Source organism: Colius striatus, chromosome 2 (genome assembly GCF_028858725.1).
Source record: "Colius striatus isolate bColStr4 chromosome 2, bColStr4.1.hap1, whole genome shotgun sequence".
Lineage (NCBI taxonomy): Eukaryota > Metazoa > Chordata > Aves > Coliiformes > Coliidae > Colius > Colius striatus.
In genome coordinates, this window is record NC_084760.1 from 82606056 (window position 1) to 82625089 (window position 19034).

The 19034-nt window shown below is 42.4% G+C and overlaps 1 protein-coding gene and 1 long non-coding RNA gene across 3 annotated transcripts in view; one reads left to right on the forward strand and one right to left on the reverse strand.

The window, feature by feature from the left end:
* LOC133625004 (uncharacterized) overlaps positions 1–19034 on the forward strand; it is a 63318-nt gene that overhangs the window by 33551 nt on the left and 10733 nt on the right. Inside the window, exon 2 of the long non-coding RNA XR_009818299.1 lies at positions 7269–7375. This is a non-coding gene — a long non-coding RNA (uncharacterized LOC133625004). The remainder of the gene's footprint in view (positions 1–7268; positions 7376–19034) is intronic.
* EPAS1 (endothelial PAS domain protein 1) overlaps positions 8887–19034 on the reverse strand; it is a 79203-nt gene continuing 69055 nt past the window's right edge. For both annotated transcript variants that reach the window (XM_061991308.1, XM_061991309.1), the window contains 9 exons: positions 17503–17650; positions 16494–16702; positions 15980–16167; positions 15016–15126; positions 12804–13291; positions 11563–11686; positions 11356–11473; positions 10644–10838; positions 8887–9896 (listed from right to left, as the gene is read on the reverse strand). In XM_061991308.1, the coding sequence (XP_061847292.1) occupies positions 9745–9896; positions 10644–10838; positions 11356–11473; positions 11563–11686; positions 12804–13291; positions 15016–15126; positions 15980–16167; positions 16494–16702; positions 17503–17650 (1733 nt within the window). In that variant the 3' untranslated portion in view covers positions 8887–9744. The remainder of the gene's footprint in view (positions 9897–10643; positions 10839–11355; positions 11474–11562; positions 11687–12803; positions 13292–15015; positions 15127–15979; positions 16168–16493; positions 16703–17502; positions 17651–19034) is intronic.

A 19034-nucleotide genomic window follows, 5' to 3' on the forward strand; every position in this document is an offset into this window, starting at 1 on the left:
CCTGATAGCTTCTGCCATTTGTCTCTCCTCAGGGCAGGTGGGCTCTGCACCAGTCCTCCCTGCACCTCTGTGGGGTACCTCACACACGTGGCAGCCCTGCACAGACTGCTCCAACATGCATTTATCCCAAAAGCTGCAGCTCCTTTCTGCTTCTTGTGTGGGGCTGCTCTGCAGCACGGCCTGTGCCATGGCCGCCTTGCCCTCACACAGAGTGCACTCCCATGGAGCTGCTGGTGGCTCTCAGTCCTGCCATTGCCCTGCATGGGTTGCAGGGATACAGCCTTCATTCTCACCATGGCTTGCAGAGGAGTGCTCTGGTCTGGTGCTCCTCCTTCCTTCCTCCTTCTCAGACAGTGGGGACCACGTGGTTGCCTCCATCTTGTACCACTCTTACACCTTCTGCAACCACTTCAAATTCCCATCCCTAAATAGTGATGGCAGAGGCGCCAGATTGGCCCAGCCTGGCCAGAGGTGGGTCTGAACCCAGGAGCCCAGGGGGAGAATCCAAAAACTCTTTACTGGGTCTTCACTGCAACATGCTCCCCCTGTTACCAAGCCAAAAGCTGCTCCCTGCTAAACCATGACAAATGGGCAACTTATTTGTCCACTGCACTTCTGGCCCATGACTGTAGGGCAGTGTATGTCTGGCAGCACGCTGGGCACCTCTGTGGCAGGGTCAGGAGTGCCCCATGCACAGCATGAGTTCCTGCCACAAGCTGCAGAAGACCCGTTCTTCAGGGGTTTGGGAATGGTTACCTTTCAGCAACTGGTTTGTAATGTAGGCGTTGTAGACATGTGGGATTTATTTCCTTGGCAGAACTCAGGACATGATTTTGCCTTTAAGAATTGAAATACACTTTGAGAGATTTCCATGGACAGGAGGCAAGATGTGAAGAGACATGACTTATTCTCTACAACTATCTCAAAGGAGACTGTAGTGAGGTGGGGGTTGGTCCCTTCTCCCAAGTAACCAGTGATAGGACAAGAGCCTCAAGTTGTGCCAGGGGAGGTTTTGAGCGGAGATTGGGAAGAACTTTTTCACTGAGGGTTGTTGAAACAGTTTAGAATGGACTGCCGAGGGAGACAGCAAAGTCATCATCCCTGGAGATACTGAAAAGGTGCATAGATGAAGTGGTTTAGTGATGGGCTTGGCAATATTAGGTTAGTGGTTGGACTCAATGATCTTAAAGGTCTTTTTCCAACTAGAACAATTCTATGAAAAGGGAAGGAGAGGAAGGAGAGTCACTTCTGTTTTCTTGGAAATGTCCTGGGGAAAGGCTCAGCAGGAGATGGTGGGAGCATTTCCTGCATTCAGTCTCAACCCAGTCACCAGGGAAAGCATTGTCCTGGTGGGTTTTGAAGAGGATCAGCTTTGAACAGGTTTTGGGACAACCATTTTGAGCATGCCCAGCATGGCAATCTGCTGTTCAGGGGCACCTGCTGTGACTCTGGAGTGCTGGACACAGGCACTTTTCACCCTGTTTGTTATTTTCAGCACAGGTTTGTGGAATTTGTGCACTGAACAGGACAGAAGAAATAATGGATGAACAGAATCATCTTTAGCTAAGTGTGTGTGTGTTTCTAATACAAAACGGCAGTGCAAACAAACCCTGCCCAGCAGGGACTGTGTTGCAGAAAGAATGAGAGCACTGTTGACTTGAACGTTCCCTGCCTTTCCAATGAACTGAACTTAAATGAGTTCCGGGCATTTCGTTGGCTCCTGTTTCCTCTGCTGGTTACCCAGACAAGTATTTTAGTGACTTCATTTTTTTTCTGAAGATGCTTTCTTTTTGGTTTTGGATAGGGGGAGGGAGAACATGTAAGGGGAGAGGCTGGAGAAGCTGCTCTTAAAAATGAAAGCATGACTTAAAGTAGTTATTTGGTATATTAACATATAATTGATGGTTACAAAAGCCATTTCTTGGTCCACTTTTCAGAGTGCTGGAGTGGCTTTGCACAGACCATACTTGCCATGGGAAGGCAGAAAGGGGTGCTAGATAAGAGCAAGCCCAGCACATAGTTGTTCAAGGTGTTGCCTATCATTAAACAGAATCTCTTCTGCAGAAGAGAGGTTTTGAAAGGGGAGGGGGAAGTTGACTGAAAATTAAAGTGTCCAGTTTTAGTGTCTGTTTTATCTTTGAGTACTCTGCAGTGATCAGACTGGCCCTAAAACAGTTGTTACTGTGTACTCCAAAGACTGACTAAAGATTACATAAATTGAAGTTATAAACAACCACCTGTATTAAAAGGTGCTAAAATATGTTCTAATATGCTAAAAATACAAGCATCTCTGTAGCTGTGCAAGGCACAGGAAAGCTTATCTTGACATTTGCAGCTGAACTTAAAATACTAGAGACCAACTTGTTTTACCAGTGGACTTCCATTGGTTTTTCTCCTGTGAATTCCAGTGTGTTTTGGGGCTGCAGTGAAGGACAGCACTATCTGTGTTAGCAGTAAGGTGATAGGGGCAATTAGTATTGCCTGCTCTTCCTGGAAAGAAGCCAATAGATGTCATGCCAGGTAGCTAAAAATGGAGGGTGACGACATCCGTTTCACGCTTGGTTAGATCGAATGTAATTCTGTTGCAGTGCTCTTGTGTGGAGGAGGGGCTCAATTAGAATTATTTCTATTGATTGTGAGGCTCATCATGAAGCAACTTTTGTGGTTTGATGCTTACAAGTTCATGGAACTTCTGCAAAATAATGCCAGGGAGCTATAGGCTTTGGTCTGGGTTTTTGGCAATTGTGGATTCTTGGAGTTCTGCGTCCCCTTTCCATCTCAAATTTGGCCTTTAGCAACATCTTGAGAAAAAGAGAGCAGGACTTTCAAGCTGCCGTGGTTTTGGTTTTGTTTTTCTTCACTAGATAATCCAAAATAAAATTCAGTTGCTTGAACATTTGCAATCAGGAAGATATGTCCCTGTCAGTGTCTTTAGAAAGAGCTCTGTTCTGGGGAACTCTGCTGAAGTGGTGTTGTGATCACTCTACTGTCACCCTCTCCAGTGAATGTATGAGTGGGTTTTAGTTTGCTAGTGGGAGTGCTTACCTTTGGGTTTTCTGACTTACGAGTGATAATTAGACAGACACGTCCCTGAAGGTCACTTTCCTCTGGGGCACCCCAGGGTTCTCCAGGTTCTGAACCACCAAACTCTGGCAAGTGCGTAAGGAGTGCCAAGGGCTGAAAATGCTGAGGGATAAACTGGACTTGGAAATTGCACCCTAAGTCAGCTTGTTGGTACCCACCGAGCACGTAATAGTATCTGGAAGCACCCTGACAAATGTACGCGACTCTTATCTCAGGCTTAATTTTTGTCATACAATTATTTGTATGGAGAAGAGGTTTAGGGAACTAGATATGGGTTCCCTTCCCATGGTATGATGCTGATAGGACTAAAAGAGCAAACCCATGCTGCTTCTCTTATGTCTGGGAAGTTGTTCTGGCCTTACAGACAGAGTTCAGCCATCTGGAGAACTTGCTCAACTCTGCTCTCCTTTCCAAAACTGTAGGTGAAACTACGTGTACATCTGAGTTTTGTTAGGGTTTATCTTGCAGCCCAGTTTCACGAGGATGATGAAAGAGGTACTGTCTATGAGTCAGCAGAACCTTTTTCATCCATACCCCACAATCACTTGTTTGAGTAGTAAATGGAAGTAGCCATCTAATAGCTGAGGCAAATTTATTGAAACGAATTGGTGGTTGTTGCAGCTCTCAGAGGGAGCATTAGCATTAGCCTCCTGTGACTTGGACCATTAAATCTGCTCTAGTGTCAGGGCAAGGACTCTGGTCTGTTGTGCCCAGCAGCTAGAGTGGGAATGGCCATTTTCAACATGAATTCAGATTGAGAACCACAGAAGCTGAGGGTTTGGGCAACATGGCCTGGGGATCTGGCTAATAGTCATATCAGACAGCCAAGGCAAGGATGTGACCAGAGAGACACTATACTGTAAGTCTCTGAATCCATGCTGCCTGAAAGGAGTGGCATGTGGAGTGGGGCACGTTGGAACATGCTTGTCAGGAGAGGGCTGGGGAAGGGAAGGCAGCATGAGGCAGAAGCCAGAATAAGCCACAGATTGAGGTAAGGATTGTGAGCTCAGGAGGGATGTGGGATCAGGTTAGAGGAAAGGCCAGGAATTGAAGCTACACAGTGAAGGTTGCTTGCTGAAGCCAAGAAGCACATTCAGCTGTTGAGAAATGGAAGACTTTGCATGTTTGATGTTTAAACAAACCATAAAGCTGCTGGTCTTGTGTTGCTGTGGATTATCTAGGACCTCTGGTCCTTCTGGAACCACATGCTGGAGAGTAACAGACATACCTGGAAGAGGCAACACTTGAGGTTGGTTTCTCCTCCACCACAACAGACTTCCCTGTCAGTTTACTTTTGCCAATACTGTGTAATGCTTTTTCTTGCAAAACCCAGACAGTGCATATGCTTTAAAGGCCAGCAGTTGGACAGCAGTTGGACTCCAAAGCATTGGCTTAAAATGTAATTTAAATAAAATATACTGGGGAGAGGGGGCTTCTCTCGTTTGCTGTGCCTTGGGAAGGTCTAGTTTGCTAGCTTAGTCTGTAATTCCAAGACCTAAATACACAGACTTTTGAAGTGAAGCATTTATGGGGGTTGCTTATTTTTGTTTTGTTGTTTTTTGAATTAAGCTAAGGTGTGTTGATCTTTTAAAGACAAGACCCAAGTCTTGAGCAGTTCTTCCAGCCACTGGAGTTAAGGTGCAGCAGTTTCCATAGTAGGTAGCACAGGAGGGGATGAAGCAGTTGTTGTTCCCTCCAGCTGCCTGTTCTTGTCCAATGTCAAAGGCAGAAGTAGCTGGTGCTGGCTGGCTTGCAGGTAGTCTTTGCAAGCCAGGTTCATGTATGTGCTTCTCTTGCCTAACAAGATATTCTAATCATGTTACTAACTGAGAGGCATGACCAAAGAGAATTAAGTAACTCCTTGATTACAGGGATTTAGGACTTCTTCAAGGAAAGCATTCCATGTGAGACCTGTGGCACATTGCAAGCTGCCAAAACTGTGATGAAAGAAATGTCTGTGATGCTTCCAAAACCAAGCAGTGAAGGGCTTTCTCACTTTAATGTGAAAACCCCCAAATGGGGTACATACCAATTGCTAGAGCCTTCCTGTGGTGGTTTTGTAGCTTCAATTGATTGAGGAAAGCAAGAGAGCCAGGAGGTGAGGGACTCCTCCATGCCTGCCTTCGCTGCAGGTGAGGGCGCACTCACGTGCAGCCCCAGGGGGCGGGCAGGAGGCTGTTGTGCTGTGTATGGGCTTGTGCCAAGGGAGCAGAACATTCTGTGTGACATCCTGTTGCCCCAAGAAAATATTGTTACGGGTTTTAATTTTTTCTTAGGCATTGTTTCATCCTCTCTTGGGAAGCCTAAAAGAAGAGAGGGTGAGGGGTGGGGGGGAACTGCTCTTTATTTAGATGTATTTGAATATTTCTACTTCTCTACTAGCTCTTAAAAAAATTATCTATATATAAAAAAAAAAGGTCTATATATCTGACATGTCTACAAATAGCTTTGTAAAGCTCCTCAGGGAGAAGTAACAGATAAAGCCACCACCATCTAGAACCAGAGCAGTTGTGTGTTTGAGTGTTTTCCTGTGCTCTGCCTACTTGTTGCAGTAAGTGTGATGAATGACTTGCTGTCCACAGACCTTGGTATTGTTTAGGACCTGATGTCTCAACTGAAAAGATAGTTGGACTTTGCTACATTATCTGGGCTTTTTCTCTTTTTTTGTAGTTTTATTAGTAACCACAACATAACCAGGATGCAGAGAATGTCCTACAGTATTTTGTTGTAACCTCTTGCTGGTTAGACAGTGTGAATCTTGTCTGTGTGAAACTAATGGTCTGGGAAAAATGCTGGCTTGATAGCTTTAGAAAGATGATAAGAATGGGACCAGCCCAAGTCATGAGCTTGGCAAAACTGACCCATTTTGGTTGGATTGTTTGCTACATTCAGCTGAGGAAAAAAAAAACACAAGTGTTGAACAACGTAGTTGGGATGCTGTTAGAGACACCAAATCTGATGCCAAGAAACAGTGTTTTTAGGCAGTGAAAGATGATGATGTACACTTCAATTTAGGCACTTCTGTTGGCCTATGGGAAGAACAAATTGCAACCCAACATTTTTAAAAAGCCATAATAAATCTTTGTTTAGCAGGACAAAACTCAGCTACTGATGCAATCTATCTGTTATATTTCTGGCAAAAGTTTGGGTCTTTTGAGTACATAAATTGCAATGTCAGAGTGTAGCTGTCCAGGACATTCATATACGTAAGGGAAAAACACTATAAAACTCAGTAACATGAGAACCTGTTAAGCTCTAGTAGAAAGGAGGGGAGGGGGGAAATCCAAAACCTCAAAGCACACTACTATTTTGTTTCTTAAGCTACTTGAACATGTGAGTGTGAATGTTGGAAGCTCTTTAGAATAAGTGCTAGCAATGAGCTATGCTTGGACATCCTGGAAAAATAAGGCCTGGCAACAATATTTTATATTAGCACTTACAACCTCTAAAAGATTAACCTGTTCAGATCAATTTCTATTTAAGAGACTGGGGTTTTTTAACCCTCAGTTGGATTAGCATCTGACTCGCTGAGTTAAGTCTTTGTCCAAGAAGTGTATTGAAGATCAATGGAATGCTTTAAAAGGGGAGGTAACAGGCACACCACAGTTCCTCTTCACTGCCTGGTGTTGTGTGATTACTGTTAATTAAGGCAGATTTAGAAGCAAGGAGTTAGTTTCTGTGCCTGCTGAGTATCCCATCTAGGGAAGGAGGTGATGATAGCCCACTTAGGCAGGTTATTCTGAAGCTCAAGAAGCATCTGTGTGGACACTGCTTCAAAGTTTTCAAAGTTCACAGTCTTTCAAAGGCAGTTATCAGAAGGGTCAAGCACCAACAGCTTCCACATAGTCCAGTCTGAATTTAAGTGCATCTTTGGAAATGAATTTCTTAAGTGTCTGTCTTCTTCCAGCGAGATTAGTGCCATCACAGGCACAACTGGCCATTTCTATACAGAAACAGACTGGTTTGTTTTAACAACAGCATTGGGATAAGGGCTGGGTGGGTGAAGCAAGAGGCCTGGATAGGGAAAAGCTCACTTATCCATGGCCTCCTCAGGACTCAGAATATGAGAGCTTGTGTTACTGCCACAAAAACTCAAGTGGGGAGTAGGGGCAATGAAGCCTCTAAAATGGCATTTTGTCAACTTTAATTTTCTCTTTCTTTTCTTTCTATTTTTTATTTCCTAGGGGCAGCCTCAGTTCCTCAGACAGAAACACACCTTTGAAAGGGAAGCAGCAGGTCTGCGGGGCATTCATTCTGCTTTTGAGGAAGGCTGGGTAAACGCTACAAAAAGGTTGGTGGTACAGGCTTTGGCAGGCTTCTTCCCAGCTCATGGATGGGTAACTTGTGTCTGTTGTTTCGTTCTTCAAAGAGCAATGCAAACCTTGATTTTCTATAAATAATTTAATAAATACTTTTGTTTTACAATGATACAACAAATAACAAATTCATAGCAAACAAGTCACAAAGAATTTAGGATCAGTATATTTTAATAAGGTATCAGTGCCAAAATACATTTCCTTATCAAGTTAAAAGTTCCCATACAGTTATAATATTGTCAATAAGAATTCAGCCATATAGATTATGAAATAATTATGATTAAAAGTATGATTAATATTAAGACATGGAATATTTCTTCAGAGTGTTTTAGTAAACTGTTAGGGTATATAACATTTTTTATGCTGAAACTACACAAATAAGAAACAGAAGAGCAGTATTCAAGTGTCTTTAATCCTGAAGCCTTTAAGTCCTGGCCACTGCAAATTTGTCAAATTGGGCTTGCTAATTTTCATCACATTTTGATACTTACAATATACTTTTTCCACACAGCAATAACTTCTGTTTAGGAGCAGATTATTTTTGATAATAAATTCTTGAAAGATTGCCTACACTAGGGACTTACCATATTTATTTTTTTTTACATTATGTACCAATAACAAAAGATGTTCAGCTTTTTCAAGTACATGTGTTTTAAGACTCACTTAAGGCAGTGAACTCTGAACTGCTCTATGAACCTAAGGCTCCCTCTCTGCAAGTGCCGGTGCATGATCTAAAGCAATCTCATAAACCAGGTGTCAGCAGAATCAGAAGTCTCAAAAGAACATCCCTTTGTTCCAAGTTTCTGGGCCAGATTTTTACCTTTTTGTATATTGCCACAGTTCCTTTTTTCTCACTGAGGCTACAATGATTTATACCAGTGGAGGAAATAAAGATGATACATCCCAACATATATCTAGACCTGTACGTATTTTACAGTCAGAACTACTCACCTGCCTTTTATTACTTTAATTTTTTTTACTGTTCAAATATGTTGTAACTTAAACTTTCAGATCCCTTTGCCTTTGAAAGTAGTTAAAGCCTTATTTGTAAAAATATGTGCATGCCAACAGATGATAGTTGGGAAGGAGCTCTTAAACCCTTGTCTGCCTTTTAATGTAATGACATTTCAGCTACTGATTAATGTAAGACAAGCAAAAATGAGAGGGACCTGCCAGCCAGATATTATCTCACTACATGATCCTTAATTATTTTGGTCTACTTAAACTGAGTTAGCCCAATACGCTGGGAAATAATTGTTTTAATGACTCAATACTGAAATTATATTGGTAGCTAGTATACAAAATAAAGCATTAATTAGAGGTGTTAGTACTGGCTGCTGGTCAGAATCCTGAAATATCAGCAACACCGTAACAAATACTATTAGTGCTAGCAGAAACAGCTCTTAAAGTTGTTGTGTCCTAGAGAGCAAAAGTACCAAGAGCTGGTAACAACTCACCCAGAGAAATGTAAAAAAAAAAACCCAAGTAAAACAAAAAAGAAAATCTGTTTAATGTAAAAAACAAACAAACCCAAAAAACCCAACAAACCAAACCAAAACAACAAAGAACAAAACAAGAAACCCCAACACAAATGAAAACAAAGGTCTAAATCCTCCACTGGGGTAAATTTGTAGGACTCCCTTGGCTGTAGAGCTAAGCCAGGTTAAGGCAACTGAGAATGTGGCTTGCTTCTGAGGGGGAGAAAAAAGGCTTACAACGTGCAACTTTCACAGATATCCACAAACATTGCAGTTCACCATTCACATTTCTTCAACAGAGTATAAAAATGAAGGGAAAGCGGGGGAGGCGGAAGGCCAGGATCTTTCTTTAGTATACTTTTCCAAAGGTTATTAAAGTTACAATACAATAAATGCTGGAAAAACAGAAAGACTCGAAGGATTTCAATTTGGCAGATCAACAAAAAACTGTGGTTGGAGATCAAATTTGTTTGTTTAGTTCATCTTTGGCAATAAAAATAAATCTTTGCAGTACTGCAGCCAAAGTATGTCATGACGAGGCATTTATACCACAGCTTTTTATCAGCAAGAAAGTTGAAGAAATTTTCAGCGTATAAATTACAGGTAATGAGATAAGGGGAAGGGTAATCAAACTCTCTAAACAACACTTTAATTGCAACAGCGAAAATACAGTAGATGTATTTCTTTAATATGAATAATAAAGTGAGTAACTTCAAAAGGCCACTATTTGGTAACGTGGGCAGGTTCAATATTGAAGTAAAATCCTGTGAAAGTGTATTGGTATTAGAAATTGTCTACTTGCAAAAATATATCTAGAAACTGAAGCTGTGTTGAACAGTATAGGCCAGGGAATAGGGCAGGCTCACTCAGGTTGCCTGGTCCAACGCTCTGAGCAGTTCGTTGCCCTGCAGGAGGGCAGAGCTGCCCAAAACAGGGACGTTCACCTCACAGTCATATCTTGTCAACTTGGGCAACAAATACGGTTCAAAAGAGGGCCCCAGCAGATGACTGGCCATACCTAGAAGAGATTAGTGAAGTCAGTCACGGTGCTGAGACCAGAGAGAGGACTTCTTTCCCCTCCTCCCTCTTCTATTTATACCAGTTATAATTTCATTTTGTGTTTGTGTCAATATGCCTCAAACCACCAGCAGTTACAAGTTTCAGAGCAAGCCCGTGCATTGCTCTGCCTTATGCTGCTGCAGGCCGACACATGCAGTTTTTCACCTCCACCCCCAGTTTAGATGGTTCTGAGAAAAGTGATATTGGTGCAGATGAGGACTGCTGTGGTAAACAACACAGTTTCTAAACTGACAGCCACTCCCCTTAAATACTGAAAGGGACGTATATACGTCTCCTCTAAGTGCTTATTTTAACTTTTAAAAGGCACGTGTTAGACTCTGACCTAGAAATGAACCATATCAATACTGCAGTGAAGTTATTTATAGTACAATTTAATCAATCCCATCACAAGAGCATGGGTGGAGGATGAATGGATCTCCAAGGTAGAAAGGTTATAAATGCAATGGAAATGAAGGGCAAAAATTACGTTTTCCTCGTGTACTACAAATGTAAACATTAGAGTTTCAAATAAAGGGCAGAACTAATCCTTCATTCTGGGAAGCAATACAGATTTGGGTCTTGGTTTATCATCCTCCTCCATTTTTTTTCCTTTTCTGCCACTGGAACTGTTTTATAAAATAAATAGCTTTTCCTTATTGGAACTAAATACTAACATTTTACAATTTCTGTATTTGACAGCTCTTACCTGATGCTTTATGAGCTGGCTGGACAGTATAGTCCTGATAATGGCAACTGTAAAATGGAGAGGGAAATGCTCCTGTTTTCAAATTCTCACCAGGACTGCCACAGGTGGGTGGTGGTTGCTGCTGTTGTTGCTGCTGCTGTTGTTGCAGTTGATTCATTGGTTGGCTCAAGCCTCTTGAGTTACAGAGAAATTCGTCTGATTGACATAGTAGGAGAAAAAAAAGAGTTTAATTAAGCTGGTGTAATAATTGTGGTAGGTAATGCTAAGTGGAAGCCAAGTGATCCTCAGTGTGATGGGTCACACAGCGTAGGCATACACCTACATCTTGTCATAAAGGAAGTCCAGACACAGCACTAGCTCTACAAGTAGTATTGCAGCCAAATATGCTTGTGTAAGGAAACACCACGTTGTAGGGACTAAGTATCTGTTCTAGCTCTGAGATGTCCACACCTTGTGTCAGCATTATGTGGACCCATCTCTATTAAGCTGATCTCTGTTACCTCCAAGGCAAGGGTGGGAATGTAGACAAAACTCATCTACCTGCAAGTTATCAAATGTTCATTAAATTGTTGGGCTCTCGGTGATGCAACTTGACCTTTAACTTAATATTTACAGAACTTATTTACATTGCCTTTTGAAGGAGCCTTTGTTTCTATTGAACCTGTCTTAAAACTGTGTCTCAACACTGTGAAACTACTTTCTTTTGTCTTACCAGTAAGAACACTTGTGCTGAGAGACGTCTTTTCTGTAACCAAGGAACAGTTTTCCCCTTTGAGAAACTTCATTCTCTTCCACATTAGCTGAGATGGGTGAATGACAGATGGATCCCCCTAGAAGGTGGAGAAAAGCAAACCAAAGAATTACCCAGGGGACCGTGGCGCGTCCAGAGCTGTGAGGGGGAGGTGTTTCTTATGGTTACCCCAGTCAGCTGCTGCAACACTTGTTCTTCGTAATCCAGTTGACGCTTCAGTTTCAAACTGTTGGCCAGAGCAATTCTTGCCGGGTTCACATCTATGCCTCGTTGCCCAAAAGCATCCAGGGGCCTGTGGAGAAAAGATCTCTGCGCGAGTGAGTAGGGAGGCAAGTATAAACAGTCTTGTGTGTTTGTACTGATTCGTCTTTCATTTAAAGCCATTCAAGGTGTCTTTGATGTGTGACAGTGGACAGACATATCAATGTCAAGTGTCAAACGTTACCGTTTCCTTTTTTTAAGTCAACCCACGAGCTTCAAAAACTTTTGACTTTTATGATTAAAGACTAATGAAAGCCTGGCACAAGCAAGGATCTCCAGGCAGACACAAAAATGCTGTGGAAAAGGAAGTCATGCAATTTTTAGGGACAGGATTTTGAGGGCCACACCAGTCCCCCTTGCTTTGCATACTAAATATGAACATACAGGTTGCTGTTTGGGGATAAACCTTCTCTTTCCAGACACATATTGAGATGCTGGCATTTCTGCCAGCAAGAAATTCCAGAAAGCAAAATGCAGACAAACTGCACAGCTTCATGTCTGAAAATGAGCATTGCTGTTTTCTGGACTTCCTGAATGTTTCAAAGACCCAAGAGCTACAGAGGAATTTGTAGCTATGACAGGAAACCTAGGACTGTAGCCTCTGATTTACATCTCATCGCGTACTGTTTGCATGTGTAAGAAAGTGAACAAGGTGAGGAATGGTTGTAGGAAAAAAAAATCCTATATCTTTAAATCTTAGTTATGGTATTTACATGTGCCAGTAATAAATGTGCAGTCGTCCCTCCCTCTCCCCTGTTTTCTGTTGTGCAAAAAATATATGCAAGGTAAGAAAGTGTGCATAGGCCCCAGCTTGCTGCTGGACCAGGAAGCCTTTTCAGTACTTTTCTTAAACCACATCAAGTCAAGCAGGCTTTGCAAAATTACTGGAGTAGTTCCGACCTGACCAGCAGGAAATCCATTCATGCATCCTTACGGGCAATGAAAAACTAGCCCAGGTCTGCTTCCACCAGGACTGACTGCCACTGGGAGAGCACCACACTCGTTTTCCCAGAGGTCCAGTCTGATCTCTGTCAAAACAACTATTCTACCTGAATTGAGAACATTTTTTCCCAAGACTATGACCCATCCTCACCCCTCCCTGTATCTTTTCTGAGTAATAGATATAGTTCTACCACAAAAACTCTTACCTTTTTTTATATATGGGCATGCTTGCAGAATGTACTGGTGGCCCTGAGGAGGAACTCGGCAGGGATCCTGAGTATTTATCCATGAGTCTCCATTTGGCAGGAACATATTGTAACGGGGGATCAGGTGGCCACTGGGTGTTTGGTCTTCCTCCCATCGAAGACAGGGGGGTAGTGGCTTGGTCATGGTACAGTGGCAGTGATGACCTACTCACATTGTTGAAGAACACCGATGACAGGGACCCAGGACCAGGGTTAATGTTTTTATTTGATGACAGCTGTGGGCAATATTTTTCTGGAAGGAGCGGATTCTGTGAAGCAGAAGTGAGGGGTTGGAAGATGGTATTCATGCTACTTAGACTCTGCTGGGTATTTTGTGCACTTTCAGAGAGAGGATGTTCTTCTTGGCAGATGGGGCTGAGCTGGAAATCTTCTCCGTCCATGGGAATGTAAGGAGCCAAGGTTTCAAGGTCCAGTTCGTTGAAGTCAGTCTGTGCAAACATCATAAAGTTCATAAAGAAAACAGAAGTTACTAATAGTTGTGGCAGTTAGTGTGATGTGGAATACTAGTAGCTGTGAAGCTGAAAAATCTCCATATGCCAAATTTGCCTACAGGAATCTGGCCAGCTGCTAGTTAAAGATGTCTCATTTATATGACTAACAATACATCTTCATCGTGTCACTAGCAAAGACTGACAACAAGTTGAAGGAAAAATCCTTAGCTAAGCAGCAGTTGCTAAAGCAGCTTGCATGCACCCCTGCAACATCAGTGTGATCTAAAGTAGATCTTGTGTTTTGTTATGCTCTGAATAACTTGTCTGCCAAGACTCTGCAGCATGTGACAAGAGTTCTAGTTCAACCTCAGGCTTTTTGGTGCTAAAATGGAAAACACAGCTTTCCCTTAATCCAACAATGTGAAAAAAATGCATCTAAAAATGCAAAAGTTGTAAAAAATATAGTCAGAAGGACACTATTGTACCTAAATACGGTGGTTTGTAGGTTGTGGGGTTTTATTTCTCCTTGGGAGACTAGTCATTATAAATTGACTTCTCTGGGCGTTTGACCAGAACTGAACAGAGAGGGAAATCCATGTTGGCCCACTAGTCAGCTCATAACAGGGGCACTTTTCTAACGCTTATTTTTGCCAGCAAAGCTGCTGATGTGGTTCGACACACTTGATCAAGGAGATGCTGAATCTTGACGAAAATGAAGTTTGCGCGTGTCCAGGCTTGCTCTGAGTTTGATCCAGACCCACACATTCCTCCTATCTGTCCGCTCTTACTGCTGCTTTCATTGCTTTGTCTAAGTCTATGTCCAGACTTTGATGACATTTCAGGATGTGGACTGCAGCGTAAGTCTGCAAGTTGCACTGGCAGTTGAGACACCTTCTTTGAGCCCTGGTCACCCCAAACTTTCCACAGGATTAATAGAAGGAGATGAGTGTTACGTCTGAGCTGCCAGTCAGCGATGTCTGATCCTTTCTCTTAACTACAAAGGAGTGTAAGCTTTTAACAAAGGCACTTGAAGTATCCACAGTTAGATGGGCTGAATCGGGCCTACAGCTTTTATTCATTAGCTCGGTGGATGTAATGTTATAATAGGGGAAGATTAAGAGACTTATTTGTAGAGGGAATTTCTACACTTCTCCCTGATCAAGATGCAGGAGATGCAGACTGTATGTTATGTATTTATGTTACATGCAAGTAATTGTCACAGAGCTCTCTCTGAAACCCTCCAAAAGGTAAGACAAGAAGAATATACCCAAAATGACAAGTTTCCATTTTGTAGTTAATGGAGATATGTTCTGTGAAGGGCATTCCTTTCTCATTTGGACATTTTGCAATAATTAGTTTGTTTATATTTTGTTCTAGAAAGGATGTTTACTTTCTAGTCATTAGGCCAGATTAAGAAAAAAACCCGCTGCTGCTTGTATTCGTTGTCCAGTCCACAGAAACTTTCAAATCCTAAAATCTCTGCTGCTTCTTTCTTCGTAGCAGTGCCACCCTAAAGCAGACAGTTTGGGGTAGAAATTTAAACCCCATCTTTTGCATGTGTATGATTTTGTTGAGTGTTGTGCATCAAAAGCTGTGTTGTATGTGTGCAAATGTAGTTTACGTGTAACGTCACAATATCTGCACATACAGCATACAAATGTAGTACCTACTAGCAAGGGACTGATTTTTATGGCCTTTGGAAGAGATATTAGTTTCCTTACCTGGGAGGTGCACTGACTTTTTGATTCTGTGTCCATGGCAAAAAGTTTTTCAATCATCTCAATCTTAAGATCTTCATCCACAGAACTGTAATAGTCTCCTGGGCTGCTTGGCTGCACAGAAATAAGAATCTGCTATAAGCAGCAAGACAACCACAGTACTGGCACAGCATCATGGTGTTTTTACTGTACTATTTATTGAGTAATAGATCTTCCCTATGAAAAGCAAAGGGCCAGACTGTATGTAGAGTGTCCTCAGAACCCAAACCCGTCCATTTCTATTGTTTGCTTACTTGCCGCGCTACAAAACACGGGCACCCAAATACAGGGACCAAATTGTAGTCTTAGTTTAAATGGGGGTTTGTGAAACATGACATATACATTATTAAATATTCTTGTCAAGAAGGGAGATGCTTAGCATTACCTCACAGTGCCTTCTTTAAGACTGGCCACCCTCTAGTAAAGGCTGGCTGAGAGTGGCTCCAGCTCTTGGGGGCAATTCCCTGAAAACACGTTCCTGCTGTCAGTGGGAAACTGTGTGGACCTGCTCTCAAAAGCCTGAGCTGGGTAAGCTTTCTAAAGACAACAGCTTCTAGTTAACAAACAGAAAGAGGGTAGATCTGGGGCAATGTTGGTAGTGACCACACTGTTTTACAGTGGCTGCTTCTTTGAGGCTGACTCCATCCAATGTGGTAGTATGTCCTTCTACTAGTTGTTTTATAGGTTATAGTAATTACTGAGGGAAAGCTGGGAGAAAATGAGGATTGCAATGTAAAGGCAGGATATAGTTCCCATTTGATGTTTTTGCTTTTTACACTTTAGATGCAGTACAGGAGGGATATGAATACACTGGGCCTCACTAATGAGCAATGAGACAGGACTACTAACATGAAAACATCATTGTGAAACTTACATACAAAACCTAACATGTTTTGGTTTTTTGTTGTTGTTTTAAAAAAGCTCTTACCGTGGAACAGCTACTGTTGCTGCTTGCACTTGGAGTACTGCTGCCAGGTGCAGTCTGAGGCAACGTAAAGGATGGTACAGTCAGTGTTTCACCTTGAGCAGCGTGACTTTTCACTTCCACTGGCCACGGTTTGTTTGGTGTCAAAACAGCACTGGGGAAGGCAGGGGCTTCTTCAAACTTCTGTGTGTCTGGATAGAGTTTTAGCAATATTAATGAATGCTTTTAGCTTGTTCTGTGTTATGCCATGATTGCAGCTATTCATTAGAAGTAAACACTGCTCCTAGTTGCCATGACAATAAGTTGGCATAGACTTAATGCATGTTCTTTAGTCAGCAAGAAAGCCCGATTCTGCTCTCATTCACAGAAATTTTCCACTGGTGTGAGCACGTGGGCCCTTATAGCTGTTACTCCCCATTTGTACACACAGCAAACACACCATGTCTATAAAGTTTCTAAATGTAGGTTCCACACGTGGTTCTTTGTTACACACAAAACTATTTACACAAATACTAACCGAAATCCAGGGAAATAATGGCATCGCCAGGTGTTGGTGCCAGCTGAGCAAGTTCCTCTGGTTCCTCCTTTAACTTAGTAAACAAGAAGTCGCTCTGCTCTGGGCCAGGGATGCTGTTCTTGTAGGCGGTGCCCATGGCCAGCAGGTGAGGCTTGAAGAGCGATTCTGTTTGGTCCATGGAGAATACGACATCATTCTTCTCAATTTCACTAACAAGAAAACAGAGTTTAGCCATTTTTGCAATCTAAAAAGCACCAAGGTTGCAGGTAATGTAGGCAGTAGGAAGCTTCTGAAGCTGGGGCCCACACAAGTGTTTGGGCCCCTCAGTTGCAGGCCAGGCTCTCGCCAAGCAAGGCACAGTTCCAGCGTTGCTGAGCACCACCATCTCCAATGACGCAGACAGGGTGGTCAGGACTTTGGTGGGAATACTTGGGTCTTTGTTGCTCTGCTTTATAAAAGGATGTAGTTGAGGCTGTAATGACCCAGACTATCACTCAAATAAGTATTTCCTACTTTGGCTTCAGCTAGGACCAAAAAAACTCCTCAAGTTTTGCCAAACAGTGGCAAAACTCCTGATCAGTCTTGATTTTTGAGGCAGGGAACAGCCTCTCCTAGCAACATAAGGTACAATTACTACTTAATTTTATCTCCCAGTATTAGAAAAACACATTAGCAGTTGTGTTACACCATAAAATCTTCAGTGTGAGGATTCATGCTCTGCTGTATCAGCCCTGCTGCAGAGGAGAGAGAGAAAAGCTGTGGTGCTTTTCAGCAGGGCATATGGGAACAGACCCAACACATTGGGTTTTGAATGTCTCCAGAGAAGGAAACTCCACAACCCATCTGGGCAGCCTCACCCTCTCAATGCCTAACATCAGTAAACCAGCCCGAAGAAACTGATTTCAGAATAACAACACTGAATAAAAAGACCCTTCAGAAATTTCTCTGATCACTGCATTTCTTCCAGCCCAGGGATGCACAGGTGGTTTTCGTGTGCCCTGCAGCTTACCTCAACACGTAGTTGACACAGACGATGCACTGGGGCTGGAGGTTGCGCGTGTTGTAAATGACGGTGCCCTGAGTCTCCAGCCAGACGTAGCCACCGTGCTTGGCGAGCAGGCGGTACTGCCCTGTCACCACTTGGCCTTTTGTGCACACTGGGAAGAGGGGACAGAGACAGGGAAATAACACAACAGCAATGACAGGAACGCGCAACACATCTCACTCCCTTTAAATAAACCTGCTCCTGAGTTGCCATTATGCAAAACTGCACAAAGACTTTTTGTTAGCAAGGATGCTTGAATGTGGGAAAATCCAGCCATTTTAGATATAAAATGGGAGGGGGAGGGGAAGGGGGGTTAGTTGAGGTTTCCACTCAGGATTGGAAATTCAAGTTCTGGCCTTTAATTCTTGAGAAAGTCTTGAATGTTCACATCAGTGTGGGATTTTTCAAAAATTTCAGATGCCAACTGCCTCCCTGCTGACTGCACGTTTCCTTAAAGTCCCTGCTCTAGAAGCGCCTCAGTTTAGGCGCCCACGTTGATGTGTAGTCAAGTGAAATTATTTAGAAAGCTGTTTAATAGTTTCCTTATTTAGGTGATGGATAAGCCCAAAAGCTATACTTGCAAGAAATGTTTAAAAAATCTCCTGGTTTGAATGTAGAACTGTCTGATTTTTATACCTTAAGAGTTAGGAGCTGGAGATATCAATTCCACAAATAAAGTGAAGGTGTCACTAGTACAGCATTGGTCCTTTAAAGAGGCTGAGGAAGTAATATCACTCCTTAAAAAGCGTTAAAATTAACAATGCTAAAGGGGACTGTTGTACATAGGAGAAAAAAAACCCACAAGCTTGAACTGTGTTGTTCCTCTGCAATAGATTGACATTAGCAGCCTAGAAGGAACCCAGACCCAAATAGTGTTTAACTCCAAATGTGGTTGTTTTGTTTGGGTTTTTTTAAGAACTGGCCTTTTTTTTTAAAGTCATAAACTGACAATAGTACAAGTTGGGTTTAAAGCATCTAGGTGGCTGAAGGGTGAAATTCACACCACACCCCACCCCTTGAGTATTTTGAAATATTTGAAGAGAATGAGTTTTCAGTGTGGGGCTTTAGACTTGTGCGATGTAAAGTTTTATGATGTCCTGTCCGTTGTAAATACTTTCCTAAAAGCAATTAATATTGTTATGCAATTCACAGTTGTCAACTGAGGAAAAATATTGCTGATCAACGGCAATAAAATTAGGACTGAAGTACGCCAGCAGCACTCATACTGATAAAGAGTTTGTATTTGCAAGCAGGTGTAGTCACACCGAGTAGCAAAAAGGGGAACTGGCTCAACTAAACCTTTGAGCACATTGGCAGTCTTTCCTTTTAAATGGCTTTTAGGCCTGAAGACAGTATGCCATCAAACTAATGCCTGAAAAATAATGCGATTTGACTCAGTAAGGCTGGAAACTTGATTCTGTACAGAAAAATTCCTTGTGACTGTAGCCATTAACAGAAGCTATTTATTGTCAGTCTCTTCTACATAGCCACCGTAT